At 44.7% G+C, this 15,594-nt stretch overlaps 1 protein-coding gene across 1 annotated transcript; it reads right to left on the bottom strand.

The window, feature by feature from the left end:
- Nucleotides 1-3,380: 3,380 nt before the first annotated feature.
- On the bottom strand, nt 3,381-15,594 carry gpr139 (G protein-coupled receptor 139; the record flags this gene model as incomplete). Its single annotated transcript, XM_083978177.1, has 2 exons — nt 3,381-4,381; nt 15,447-15,594. The coding sequence occupies 2 exons, from the start codon at nt 15,592-15,594 to the stop codon at nt 3,381-3,383; spliced, it is 1,149 nt and encodes a 382-aa protein (XP_083834303.1).

Here is a 15,594-nt window from a genome sequence, read left to right as displayed (position 1 = left end):
GCACAAATGTCACATTAACATGACCGAACCACTGGATGGTGTTAACACGTGAAATGAATGTCATGGGTATGGCATGAGGTCCTCCAGCTGAAGCCAAAACCTTTTTTCTTTTTTTTTATGTGATACTACTTTCTTAATGATCACAGTATTGATCATTGGAGAATTCATAAGGTTTAAAGAGTATATTTCTGTGCCTTTACCCCAAATTAAATATAAAGTCCTGCTGAGCATGACTTTGATGGATTGGCAGGTGCGTGGGTGGGGCAACAAAGAACTTGCTGAGTGATTACTGGTTATCGACCCTTTGGCTGCTCATCTCCATCAAATAACGCTCAACATCCACATGGCTTCAGCTCAAGCTTCGCAACAGCATGGATCAATTTTCTGATAAGAAATGATAGAGCAATATGCGCGGTATGCACATGTAGCACAAAGGACTCTGAGGTAATCAGTTAATGAGCAAAGAGGACACTTGTGAAATTAACTTTGAGCAGGTGGATTTGACACCAAGTGGGAGGAAAAGAGGAATGAGTGGGAGGTTTCCAGAGTGAAGGGGGTGAGGAGCAGGTGGCAATTGGCACTGCCTCCTTCACTGAGCAGTTTTGAAGAAAATCAATTTGTGAGGAACAAAGAAATGGGAACTGAGAGCGGAGGAGCCAGTTATGGCCCGGCTGCACAACTGAACTGAAAAATGGGGGGTTTGGCAGTTGCAGAATTAGGTTTACTCTGGTTTGATTGGAAAAGAAATTGGACAGACTATCTCATAAACCAACAGTTAGAAATTGTGCAAATACGGCACTTGCAATAATATTGTATTTAATGTAGCTCTGACTCTGAAATTGAAGGAAATTTGGTATTTTTACATTAGCAACCTGGGTTCAGAAGATTTAGTGGAAATTCCTATTTGATCTAAGTTATTCATCAATTTATGCTGAGATCTCTTGCAGCGCATTGCAGAACGGTATTAGACGAAAAGACTTAAAGTTTTAGCCGATCTCAAAACAGCTTGCACCGACAATTAAAGGTAATGAACCTACTTCTATAACTAGACGAATTTGCCAAAATGTTGAACTATCCCTTTCACTTGCTAAACTTGTAGAGTATGAACATTAAATATTTTTCAAATCTATCATTGATGTGCTTTTATGGTGTTCATTGTTCGTTCTCTACCTCTCTCAGTTTACTTTTCTTTTTGGGATTTTTTTTTTTTGCTAAAACCTTTTTTATAAAATGGTACAGCTCACTAGCACTGGGAGAGTGTTTAATATATTACATCTTCCCAATGTTGACATCACAGAACATCTTGAGTTTTATGTTACAGTTAGTTGGGCATGAAACCAAACAATAGGACTATATCCATTAATTTGGGTCTAATTACATTGAACAAAAGACTTTGGATGACATGAGGCACCAACACAGCCCCCTTATTAATTTGAATAATGTGGGCTGCAAGATGAACTTGATAGGCAAAAAAATCAACACTATACTAACACTATACTACTGTGGTTAAACCGTGTCACCATGTCCTAATTTCTGTAAATAAAAAAAGAGTGACTAAAATGGTGAAATCCTCGCCCAGTGACAGACAATATTTGCCGTAATATTTTCTACCCTATAGCACCTGAAATGTTTGACTGTTAAATATAAGTTTGGAGGGCATGACTTTATCAGGTAGGACAGGCACACCTAACATTCATCAGATTTAAATCCTTATCCATTAAAGGCCTGAAGTGTCTGATCCCTCCAGGCAGGTATTAGCAGAAATCTGCCCTTTGGCTCAGCTCCATTCTTGCCAGATAGATGAACACTTCTAATGCCACAAGGTGTCTGCAGAATGGATGTGCACTGATCTCTGTGTGCTGTCTGTGGCCAATACAAGCCCAAGGTGTGTGTGTGTGTGTTGTGTTTGTTACCGGGCAGGACTCGGGCAACACTGAGGCACAGTTGATGTATGTGACTGTGTTTCGGTGTAAAATGTTACTAAATTGCCATCAACCAGGAGCAGCAGAATGACCAGAGTCGAAATGTGTCACTGTGGCCCTGAGACCAAATTCACTGCATTGCATTGTGGGAAAGAAAACCTCAGACGAGGAGGTGAGGTGAGGTGGGGGCAGAAACCAAAAGGGATCAGAGTTGATTCTTATGTTCTCTCTCTCTCTCTCTCTCTCTCTCTCTCTCTCTCTCTCTCTCTCTCTCTCTCTCTCTCTCTCTCTCTCTCTCTTTTTTTTTCTCAGTCTCTCAGAAAGCTAAAGGGTTAAAGAGATGCTCATTTACATTCATTATATTCATCCACATAATGGCTAACAGTAAGTCATCAAGGATCATTAATAGTTAATAGAGGACTATCTACTAATAGCAGAAATTTCCTCTCTCTAGTATTGGAAAATGTGGTTACTAGATTAATGACACCTTGGAACCATAACCGACCCCAAGTCATATTTTTTGTCTTGTACTTTTGTGAGGCTACGATAACAGTCAAGTCTACCGTTGATAAATATTTGACAAACGACAAGCAGAGCACCTACTCATCCTACAACAACCTCTGAGCTTGGATGTGGGATTACTTGGTCTTTCATTAGCGAGCGCCAAAACATGTAGGCTATGTCATCGAGACTCCTCTGCATGTTAACGTGGAAATGACAGCGCAGTTTTACTTTGCGTTAGAGAGACAGTCAGAGCTGTGGACAGCGGACACGTTGTCGGTGGCTCTGCCTGAGTGAATCACCCCTCGTGGGGTGGAGATGTTTAGTGCCCAGACTCTGACTGGATCTCTGCTTTGTGGGAATGACTGCCAACGGAGCGAAGATTGCAGCTGTTCAAAGCTCTTCAGCGTTGGCGGCAGTGTACAACAGAGAGTGTCCATAATAATGAAACCAAGGCATCTGATGTATCCACCAAGGATACATCCAGTGGTCAGTTTATAATCTAGCGCTTTTACAAACGGTGGTTCGTAAAAGTTATGAAAGATGGCGGTGATATCTTTTCATCGGTTGCTCGCTCAAGCTGTGGTCAGTCACTTACAGTAGCTTTATTTTTCTTTTTAAATATTTTTTGCATGGAGGAAACAATCAACATCTAGTCGATGCTGGTCGCTGCTTTGTGAATACTTTATTGAACATGACGAGGCCTGCCAAGCACGCATCTGCTGTTTGCTTTTCCACCTTGCTAGCCTATCACTTTGTTATCGCTAAGAGCTGGCTAAACTGTCACCTCTGTGCTCCCCGGGCGTGTTGACATTTTAAAAAACCTCAAACAGTCCCATGCTGGCAAAGCTGGTTGCCGCAGAGACGGAGCCCAAAGATCCCCCCCCTCTCCCCCAGGACTGAGGGTGGTGGCGGTGGTGGTGGTGGTGGTGGGGGCAGCTGCTGGTGGCTGAAGACTCAAGAGGAAATACAGATGGGCTTCCCATTTTTGTCATACTGGTAGACCAGCATCTTGATGCAGTGGGAGTTGGCTGGTGAGATCCAGGGGCTGCTTGTGATGGAGAAGTTGTGGCTGGCGTAAAACGGAGGCGTCTGCTTCCGGCAGTGGACCAGCGCTCGCAGCACGTTGGCCGCCATGCCCCGGAAGCGCTTGCTGATGAAACAGTAGAGGAAAAAGTTGACGCCGGTGTTGAGCAGCGCCAACATGTTCGCCAGGTCGGTGAGCATGTGGAGCAGTCGGCCGGAGCCCTGCGTGGCCGGAGGAGGCGAGTAGAAGTGGTAGAGGATCATGAGGGTGCGCGGCGCCCACAGAACGGCGAAGATGGAGGTGATGGCCAGGAGAATGGCGGTGGTCTTGCCGGTCGAGTAGCCGCGGAGACGGAAACAGCTGCGGCGTCGGCGTAGCTTGCGCACGATGACAGCGTTGAGGGAGAAGAAGACGGTGCAGGGGAGGAGATAGACGGTGGCACAGTGGGCCCACACCAGGACATGCTGGGCCACGGTTCTCCTGTCGCCCTCTCCTCCTCCCCCTCCCCCTCCCCCACCACCACCACTGCCCATCCCTGGCAGGCTGTGCCACAGCTCAGGCCACCAGTAATAAGGAGCCGCAGAGAGCAAGCACCCAATATACACGGCGAATATCACCCTTCGTGTGCGCGCTGGGTAGGAGACCGTGTGGTAGCGCAGCGGATGGCAAACGGCGATGTAGCGGTCAATGGTAAGAGGCACGGTGATCCAGATGGAGGTGTGAATGGAGGAGAACTCCAGGACCTGGACTGCACTGTTCAATGACGGCGGCAGCGGCGTGGCCAAAATAAAATCCTCCAATATGAAGTCGACAAAAACGATCAGGAGTAGGACGAGGATGTCGGCGGCTGCCAGAGCCAGGAGATAGTTGTAGGAGGACTTCTGACGACGCAGCACCAGCTGGGACAGGATGACCACAGTCAGGATGTTAGCTGGGAGGAGGAGGAGGGGGAGGGAGGAGGAGGATAACGAGGAGGAGGAGGAAGAAGAGGAGGAGGAGGATGAAGAAGAGGAGGAGGGATGGTGAAAAAGAAAGCGCAGAGATGATTGAAAGTTGATAGACAGAGGAAATCGTGAAATGTTGGGAAAGATTAAAAAAAAAAAAAAAAGTATGATGAGTTTGGAAAGGGAAAGGGCACAGGTTAAGGCAGGGAGGGAAACAGAGAAATTGAGTGTTAGTGGGCAGGTAATTGAAAAAGGCGCAACATTCATCCAGCCAGAAACAAACAGGACAGCAATAGAGATACAGTTGAGAGCAGCAGCGGCGGTGCAGTAGACAAGTCACAGACTGGAAGTGCTCACACAAGCTCAATGCAATAAACAAACAGAGGGAAAAGGGGAGGAAAGCACCATCTGCAGCAGCACCACAGTACCAACCCAGTACGACACAAAACCTTCAGTTTTAACCCACTGGGTGCAAATTTTTTTTTGAAATCTGTTATCATCTCTGACCAGTATTTGCCATGTTCACCCAGCTCCCCTGCCCAGTAATCCTCCGCCTGTTTATTGCACCATTCCCTTTCCCCTCCCTCGTCTACACCTGCTGTGTAATTCAAGCAGCACCTGCCTCTGCCTTTGGCCAACTTGTTATCTCTAATAAAGAGTAAAGCGACAACAAAAACAGGGGGGGCCAACGTGCTGTATCACAGCCTTGGCAATCTGTTGAGTCCACCACTGCCTGCCACCCTTCTGCCGGCAATTTAGTACCTAAAACAAAGCAACAAGGACGCCCCATCTCGACATCTGCATCACTTTAAAAATTTTTACCCCATGTACTGTTGATACAATCTCTTCCAGTAAGTTAAATGTTCCCCTCGCCACCTTAGCTTCATTTATTCCATCTCACTTTCTTACACAGAACAGGTAAATAGCCCAAGTATTTTTTTTTCTTTCTAAGAACACAAAGACCTGGATGTCATTTATTCCACTGCTACTTTTCCCAAAGCATGACCTGTGTGTGTCTGTACTATAGTAAAGAGGAGCACAGCTTTCTGCCTCTCACGTGGGACCGCTGCAGTTCGGCAATTGAATTGAACAAGCTCATTATAAGTCTTTCTTTCTTATTCGTTTGTATTCTGTGCTCTCGTTTCCCTCGGCCACCACACGTGCATATTATTCCCAGGTTATTCCCCTTCAATCTCAGACAGTCGCGCACACGAGGTTGTCAGCACGTTCTGGCTGAGAGGAGAGAGTATAAGCACTGCTTGCTTTGTTTACACTGTGGTGTTAATGGGATGTGACAGCTTGAGACAAAGAATAACACTCAGTTAAACGCAATTAAACCGTCATTGTCAGGAAAAATGATGCTATATGTACCAAATTTGATGGAGATGTTGAGTTTACTGCTAAATGACAGCACCAGGGAGATTTCTGCCAGTTTGCCCTATATGAAAGGACTGCGTGTGTGTCTGTGTGTTTTAATCACAAAAACAATTTCAACCAGTCACATCTTCACAGGCTGAGATGGGAACGTAGGTGCTGTAACCAGTGCTTGGTTCAAAGATGGTCTTTGGGGCAGCATGTGACTGGCCTCCCTGATCTTTATGATCAACAATCAACCAATCGACAACTACTTGTTATCTCATGACCCGCATTCCACACTGATGTTTCATTTGTGAATAAACGCAGTGATCGCTGGTTTAGATCAACATTATCTGCACATGAAAAAGAAATAGCTGCCCCCATTTATTTGAATAAAGCCACACTGTTGGCACAGTAAGGATGTAAAAGCTTAGGGTTTTGTCCAAAGAATAAAAAAGAAAGTGCTTCTAGTCTTTATCTCCAAATTGTCATAACAAAAGATAAAATGACTGCTGCCTCAGTACCATCCCAGAATTGTAAAATCACCCCAGATAATATCATAAGTGGTTGAGTGCTGTTTTAGTTTCTGTTCTGTTACATACAGGCAGCTCTACAGTGGCCGTGCCCCCACAAGTGCAGCCTCATTGCTGCTGAAAGCTGAAGGAAAACTCACAAGTAGACTTTGCGACAAGTGGTGATGACTGTGTCTCACACACACACACACACACACACACACACACACTGATCCCAAGGTCAAGGTTGAGTTTCATTGCTCAAAAGAGTCTTCCTTAATTTCTGCATGGTTTCCACTCACACAATGACGACATGCAGACTCTTTTCTTGGGTGGAAAATTGTATTTGAACTTTTCTTTTTCTTAAAGGTGACTAGTCTAGTGTGCTATATTCACAACTGTGTGACATTAAGAATTTATATCAATACAGGAGCCGTAGAGTGGAAAATTCAGAGGCATTATTGGGACGAAAATCAATACTTTTCCACTTTATCCAAAGGTTCCTATTTCATACCACACATATCAAGTGCACGCCACATCATCTGCATCTGTGAGTTACTGTTGCTAACCAGCCTTATTTAGTGGAAGTTGCTGGTGCAGCATGAAGCCATGTTCAATCTGTTCCCTCAGACGAAGACGCCTTTGACGCTGATTTGCTCCGCAGCGTCACTGAGACATCCATGCACTTAGCAGCCGTCACTCTCCATATAGCGTGCTGCGTGTGTGTGTATATGTGTGTGTGTGTGTGTGTGTGTGTGCTCTGTGGTCCTGTCTCCCTCTGCAGTAATAGATCTGGGATTGGATTAGGTATGGCAGCTTGGAGTCTGGTACATCACACTTCACAGCCTCAGCCACTATCAGCTGATTACAAATTACAAAGCCGGCTCCAGATAATGACTAAAGATGTCCTTGCCAGACTGGAGGATGTGCAGCAGAAGACACACACACACACACACATTATGACATGTCTGCGCATGCACACACACACACACAAACACACACACACACACACTAACACGCCGATCATTAGGGATGCACCAATTCATTAACATATGATCTATCAATAACCATAAATGAGATGTCAAAGCAGTTTACAAGACCTGGCAAGCCGATATATTGTGTACATGTCAGGCTACTGGATTGCACCCCCACCTCCTCCATCACAGCCCCCCCACAGCATGTACACCACATTAACGTCTGCACAGTTGGATTGCTCATGTTGAATTTGGTTTTACTGTGTTATTGATTCTTTCGTTTCAGCTGCTGCGATCCACTGTCTCTGTGTTTCTTCTTCTGTCCTACATGTATAGTCATCAGTGTGAGCTATGAGAATAACTCAGGATTTAGGGAAATGGATCTCCACAATAGTAATTATGAGGTTTATAATAATCCCCAGTGTAAATAATTGCACAATCATTAGTTGAACAATACAATGGGATTAGTCCAAGCACTGAATTCAATTATTAAAATATTAGATGTATTTTACACATCAAAGCCTGTTCTTAGGGACTGCTGCTGCACATACAATCTGTAATCTCCTCATCTCTCAAAGTTACTTAGCCACTACTTGTACAACACTCAAGAAAAAAGCTGACAGAACTTGGGCGCCATGATTCACCTCTCCATCGATCTTGATTCCCACTGACAAACATGTTTCCAGCAATTTTGCAGGAGTGCTATGCTACATACATTTTACTTTTTTTTGTCATCTCTTCCTTATTGTTTTGTGGTTTTTAGAGTTAAATCTGAATTATTTGGCAACAAGTGTCAGGTGTCTGCTAGCAATGAAACAATTCATAGATTAGTCAACTGACGATTGACTTTGTGTGTTGCATCTTCCTGAATGTAAACAATTGCTATTTGTAGATATTATCACAGAAACTCAAATCAAGAAAACCATTATTAATCATTACTTACGATATCCACACACCCTATGAAAGGTGATTGTGTACTGTAGTAGCCTAAAAAAAAAGTTTCAAAAGCCTGGTTTGTCCATTGAAATGACTGACAGACTCCACCTTTGTCTCTGCTCGTGTACTGACCCTCTGTGCATGTACTTTCCCATGAGGCAGCGTGTCACAGATGTCAGTAGACTGTGTCCACCTGTAGCCTCTCAGCTGTTTGTGTGAGGAACAGGTTCCTGCTAAGCTCCGAGCTGCTCAAAATTGTCCAAATGGAGACACATTAAAAATCCTACACAACAGACGACTCCTTTCACCCACCGCCTCGCTTTATCTATTGTACCTCCCGCCCATCGATTCCCCTCACTCTCTCTCTCTGCCTCTGTCCACATACTGCTAAATTTAAGAGGACTCGCATGAAATGAAACAGTGAGGCGCTGACAGTCAGCGGCTGTATTATCCTGTTTGTGCTCCCCAGTGAGACGGGGACCTTCTACAGACAAACAAAAGGAATCTGTGGCAAGCTTGACATTTCCATTTAGCTCTAGCCAGCTTGCACTGGGTTGCCCATTCATTTCAATTGACTCCTGCTCTTTACGTTGTCTCTGGGGCTGGGAGGGCGGGGATGGGCTGGAGGCGAATGGATCTGCTCTGCATTCTGCGGGTATGAGGTGGCACATGGTGGGGCTTGTTGCTGAAAGGTGCACACATAGAAAAGGGACAAGAGGAAGACACAAACACACACACACAGACATTCATGCACACACACACACACACACACACATACAGAGACATCTGCACCTCACACCTGGACATTCAGGCGAGGACGCAATTCCCCATCTTTTCCCTTTTCTCTTTGCATGGAAAAATAAGCGTCTCCAGCCGAGAGGGGATTAGAATGACCCCGAAGGACACATAATGAGCTGCTGTGCGTTTGTCTGTTTGCTTGCGTTTGTGCGTGTTTGCATGGGTGACCCCTTGTGTCTATTTGTGTGGGAGTGCTTTTGTGTCTCCACTCCCCCCGCTGCTTGTCTAATGTAACGAGGGAGAGGGCCATTGACGTTGTTTAGCGGGAAAAGGAGAAGGCACAGCGTGCTCCCTGAGGTGTGTAACGAGGCTGACTCATCCCTCCACTAAAGGGACACGTTCAGACGGGCTGTCGACAAACGACACTGCGCAACTTAACCCCTGAAAACCGGCGGCAAAACATGAGATGCTGCCACTTGTCATCGAGCTTCCTCACGGGCCTCATATAGCACAGACAGAACATTGTAAAGAGGAAATTATAGCCCCAAAAAAGAAAATGAAAGAGAGCGTTGCAATTAAGGATCTTTTTTTTCCCCCTGTCATTTGGAGGAAATTGAGGTTTGGCTTTGACGGCTTATCCGGAGGCTAATAAGACTAGAGGAGAGGAGGAGAGGGATGAGGAAATAGACAGAGGGGGGAAACTAAAGTGTGGTCTGAGGAAGGTCACAGAGAGTTAAAAAAAAAAAAAGAGAGAGAGAGCAGGTGATTGAGCGTGAATGGAGGGGAAGATTAGACGGAAAGACAGAATGAGACAGACAGGGAGGTATGGGGGGGGGGGAGCGGCGGGGCGGTGGGAGGAAAGGAAGAGAGGGGGTGAATATCAAAGCTTGCTTCAAAGGTCACAGGCACTTTGTTCCTGATGACAACCATTTCCCTTTTGTCTTCTCTAAGTGTCAGACCGGACATAAAGCAGGATGATTCCTTAATTCCACCGAACAAAAACCAGGAGCACATCCTCCCTACTAAAAAACCATACATTATAGATAAAATATATATTTTTTCTGACAGTTTTTTAAGCTCTGTTTTGAGTAATACAGAGATAAAAACCCTGGTGTTGTCATGAAGCGAAAAAAAAAAATCCTTTTTCATCACGTTTAATTTGCATTGAAGAGGAGCAGACCTGTGATGAGATGCAAATGTGATACCGTCAATGAAACACCATTTCATTGTGAACATAAGCTTAATTTGAGATCTGAGAATTAACAGGGGGAAGGGTAGGAGAAGCTCATATGAAATAGAAAGATGCAATAAAGGAAATAAAGTGAGCACGAGAGAGAAAGAGATATGTGTTTCAAGTTTAATGGGCATACTAAGAGGAAGGGATCCTGCTTGCTGTTAAGGTATAATGATGCTACTGCAGCTGTGCTCAGCTGTGTGCTCACCTTTACAGCCGTTCGTTGCTAAGACAGACCACAGCGAATCAAGGATCGGTGGAGATGACTGTCCTTACACCAAGGCTAACCCTGCTGCCCCGTGATGAGGCGCCGGCGACTGCATGACACAAACCTGCTTGTTGTCGCGTTTAAAAGGTTCATAAACAACGCAAACAATTACAATGTGCCATTGGGCCCCCTCTAAATGGTTTTTGTGAGGTTGCGGCTAAGAAAAAATATGAAAGATGAAATTCAGTTTAACCTGTAAGACAGAGAGAGGGCGAAGCTGTAATTATCCTCAGACTGACATGTCACTGTTTTCCAAACGGACCACAGACACACAGGGATTTGGGTTTTTGGCTGCGGGGTACAGTATTTTGTTGTCAGCTCTTGTCACTGCATCAACAACATCTCTGATTTATTGCCTCAAACAACACCTCCCTCCTCTGCCTCCTGCATCCTCTGTCCTCCCGCGCCCTCTCTGGCTCGTCCCCCCCCCCCCCCACACAACAGGCCGACATGCTCGCCACATCTCCCTCTCCATCCCTTCACCTCCTTTCCCAAACTGCACACTGGAGACAAACCAGAGCCCCGAAAATTCTCCTCCCCCTTTTCAAGTCATTGAATATTCTCCGTCTTTTCTCCACTCCACTCGTGCTTCACAACACAAACCTTCACGTCTTTTCCTGCTCATCCAGTGCACACCTCCCCTAAACTTAAACTCCACTTTCAGAGTGATAGTATCTATTAACAAGCCTTCATCGCACCGCAGTTGCCTGTCGCTGGTGCAGATTGACAGATCAATAGTCCAAACTGAAAATCGATGGGGCCCATCTCTTCATTAAGTAGGGTTGACACCTGGCCTACGCTGCGACACGGAACAGAGGCTTGTTAGCGCTGAACATCCCTGACCTTTTCCCCTTGGGTGGGTGGATAAGTGGGAGTGGCAGGAGATGTTTTCCAATTTGCACGTACGCCGAGTCACATCTCTGATTGTGAAGCGGCCACACGAACTGAGAGATACTTCAAGGAAGACGTCAAGAGCACACCGACACACGTTGCAGCACAAGAACACACACACGTGTTTGTTTGTGCACAGGTGGAGGAGAGATCCTCTGAGAGCCTCTCAAGAGAACACAAACCCCAATATAAGTACGTTTCTGCTCACAGGAGCATATTTCATTTGGCTGAAAGCTCAGAAAAAAAAGCGAATGAAAAGAATGTTGCCACAAATGTTAAGGTTTCTAACAAACGACTCAATAAGTTGTTTACATTTGCCCCAGTTAGATACTGTATGTTGCTCATTTGTCTTTGTCTCAAAAACCATTATAACTCAGTTTCAAAAATGAAATGTCACACACCACCGTTGTCAAGGTTTAGTTAAATTATACTTCCTCCAGACTCCACCTTTAAAGCAATATAAACACTAGATTTTGGGTTAAAATAGCTCATAGCTCAATACGTCATTACACTTATAACCTTTGTTAAGGTAAAGGAACAATTGTGGTGATCATTAAAAAACATTTACAGCAGAGCAGGAAAAATCAGTGCATCTTTACAATCTTGTTGCACCTTCTTTCTCTGCCATTGTTCAAGGCAGCTGACTTGATAAGGTCAACCTGGCCATCGGTGTGTGGAGACACACCTGTTTGCATATTGTTTGTTTGCCAATTTTCTGGAAACTTGGTTGAAATTTGTGCCACCTTTGGATGTAGACGCCTGAATCATTTCACACTATGCTTGCTATAAATCTTTGTCCCCTGATATAAACAGTTGCAGGAATTATTATCTTGTCTTGAGGTAAAAAAAAAAAAGAGCTTCCTTTAAAACAAAATGTTATATTTCATTCCTTTTCCCTACTTTCATTTTCAAGATAGAGGTTTTGGTTAATTAATCTGCAGATTACAATTTGCATGCAAAACACATTTTTATAAATTATTCAATTGAGAAAAAAAATATAAAAATATTTTTCATTTTTCTTCCACCACTGTTCATGACATTGAGTAGACTGACTGCTTCAGCCCCACATGAATGCTTAATTACTAATATCTCTTTGCTTGACAGTACTTGACAGTGTACTACAAAGCAACACAAAACATTTGCATTTATAATATCATGAAGTTTTGAAGTAACATTAGAAGAGGGCGTGCGTCTCAAAGAATAACAGATAGACTGTGTGGAGAAATATTTGACTCAAACAGTCATGTGTTAAAACATCTGTCTCAGCCAAGGCATTCAGAGCAGCTTCACTGGATGATCTGGTTACGTCACAGACGACCTCTTCTGCCCCGGCATTAACATGGGTGATGGTGAGATTTGCTCCTATCACAGGTCGGTCTCAGGGACTCTCGTGTACGTCATTTCACACCTGATAATAGACAGTGTCTCCACATGCTCACTTCACCTCCCCGCTCTCAACACGTACAACAAGTCCTTTAGCGTTGTTGTTTCTAACCCGTGCGAGGCAGCAGTGTCATCAAAAACAATCCACGCTGAGTCTTTTCCTTGATGATCCAAACCGCCCATGAAGTTTGATACACTTGTGACATATCTCTATTGGTTTTTCAAAAAAAAAAAAAAAAATCTGAGTGATTTCTGTTCTCCTTCCAGAATCAATCTTATTGTTATTGTTGCCTGCAAATTTTTTTTAGCTACATGCAGACCAAATTACCTCCTATTGTCATCTTTGTGCTCAATGTGTACTCCATATGCATCTTGAGTGTGTTCACGTTGCTGTCCACTTGAGATTGAAACATGTTAAGGCCACATGTGACGGAACAAGGTCACAGAATGGCTCCTCAGCTATGACAGCTATACACGGTTTGCATCCCAGCAGTACCGGCTGCTTTAAGGCAAACTGTACTGTACACAGAGCATGGCTTCACTTCTGTAAGCCCATGCATGTCCAAGACTGTGCACAGAGCCGGCTCCTTCACCGTGCTGTTTGCTATGCCAGCACACGTCTGTCCTGTCTCGAGCAGTGCGGTGTAGTGAGTAGAGAGAGAGAGGGAAGGCGCGAGTTAGCGATTAATTAAAAATGTGGCAATTCGTCTCGGCTCTGTCGTCTGTAGCTCCCCCACTCAGGGCTCGGAGGTGCTACTTCACTGGCTCTGCTGTTATTAATCTCGCTCTCTCTTAACTCCACTCCTCTTCTTCTTCTTCCTCTCCTTCTGCTGGGTGCCCTTGTCTCCCATCTACTCCAGCCTCCTCCTTGTTCACCCTCTTGTTGCGCAGAGCTTTTTGGTTCATCATTTTTTTACCAGGTCACACCGTAATCTTTTTCTCAACACTTGACTCGTGTAATCCCCTTTTTCCATCTCCTCCCTTCATCTCGCGTCTCGCCCTCAAAAGCTGTGATCTTGACGTGACCCGGTTCTCTGTCTCTGCAGCCCTGAAGGTCTGACGGGAGCGTGCGGATGTGAAGCCCTGTTGCCGTTCTCTTCATGAAATACTGACTGGTAATCATGATAACAGCCTCCCATCCATCCAGAGTGTTAAATATGTGTGGGTCTGTAGGTCACGCTGCTACTACTCACACATGCCGCGCTCATGAAACATTCATGATTCAGCTTGAGTGGAATGAGCTGTGTCATAATGATTGAATAAGTCGAACTCGCCGCTGCGAAGTATCAGCCCGCCGCGCTCAACTTTGCCATTAATTCAGACAAGTATTGTAAGATTGCATTACACTCTCAGGTTATTGTTACTTGCTGATTACACAAACAGCATCTATCCCATTAGCCGAGACGAGCTCAGCAGCAGAATCAAATAAAACTCTGGCGAAACTTTAAATGACGGGAGAGAGAATTGTTCGTGCAAGGGCTCGACTTCCAAGAGAGATAAATAGATGAGATTTGATCAAGAGGAGAGACTTTTACTTTTACAAGACAGCAAATCTGCGGTGCAGCTGCAGCCTTGGCATACAGAAGGCTTTTCGCTGCAGATTTGTTTTTAACCAGAACAGCTTAGGTTGTTGATAACATCTCACCCCCAGAATTTATCAAAGAAAAGGAGTTCAGAGCTGAAGAAGATATGTTTTACTTACAGGACGAATAATACAGTAAAAGTCAGGTCAAAGGCATTATACTGTAGTTGTGTTTCTCCCTAACGTTAAAATATCTCAATAAATCACACCCTCAAATCAGGAGTTGGATAGAAAAACCTTTCAATTATGCGTTAAGCTGATACAACACAGAGTGAGTTCAGCATTTTGGTGATAAGGCTGGATGTCCAGAGGGATTTGAACGTCTGAACCCCAATCTCTGATTAGACATCAGCACTTTTCCTCTTTCATCTGACCTCCAGTTTTTCTGTCTGACTGCCTCTATTCCTCTTTTCTTTTTCTCTTTTTTTTGTTTGAATGAACACACTCACACTGACACGTACCGTGCATACACACAACACTTTGCTTCCCTGTGTGAGACTAGGTCAGCGGCGATAGATCACGCAGCGGGACAGTGGAAGTAAATGGGTGCGACAGCAACTGTGAAGGGATTAATCAGTCAACGGTAAAGACGCAGCAAGGAAGTGTCATTAATTCAGGTCATCACAGGGGCCATGTAAGATACACTCGCCCCTGAGGTCAAACCTGAGTCATTGTTCACATAATCCATCACAACTACAGATGAACAACAAGAAAATGCACTTTCTTGTTTTGTGTATTTTTAAGAAACAATCAAGTGAATAATCAGATTATTGATGCTCTGCACAATTGTTGCTGCATTTTCTTTTTTCTTTAGTGGTGCTTGGATATTTCCAATTGAAGAGGGAAAACGCACAAACACAGGACGGGCAGGTATAGGCACAAACAAATACATACAAAGAGCATATGCATGCATGCATGCAAGTGATTGCCACAAGGTCAGAATGACAAATCAACAGTGTGTGCAAAGTGTGGCACTCAGGAGCAGCTGTGCAAGGCATGCACTCATTCAGAGCTGCAGACAAGTGCACAACAAATCAAGATGCAAAGCGTAACTCCTGCACCCCACCGATGCAGACTCTGATATAGAAGAAATATGAGCAAATTAACACCGAACAAAAACGTGCATGTGAGTAGACACACACACACACACACACACACACACATTAAGCACGTCTTACCTGGCAGGCCGAGACAGAGCAGGACACTGTAGTAGATGACAGGCAGTGGTCCGAGAGGGCATCCCTGTGCAACCTCTGAGGGCTGCTGCCCTGGGCTCCAGGTGCTGCCGTTTGGGGAAAAAACAGAGAAGATGTGGCTGTGCTCCAT

The sequence above is a fragment of the Trachurus trachurus genome (genome assembly GCF_905171665.1).
Source record: "Trachurus trachurus genome assembly, chromosome: 8".
NCBI classification, from domain to species: domain Eukaryota; kingdom Metazoa; phylum Chordata; class Actinopteri; order Carangiformes; family Carangidae; genus Trachurus; species Trachurus trachurus.
Note: the sequence above shows the minus strand (reverse complement) of the source record. Positions and strands in the feature narration are given on the sequence as shown.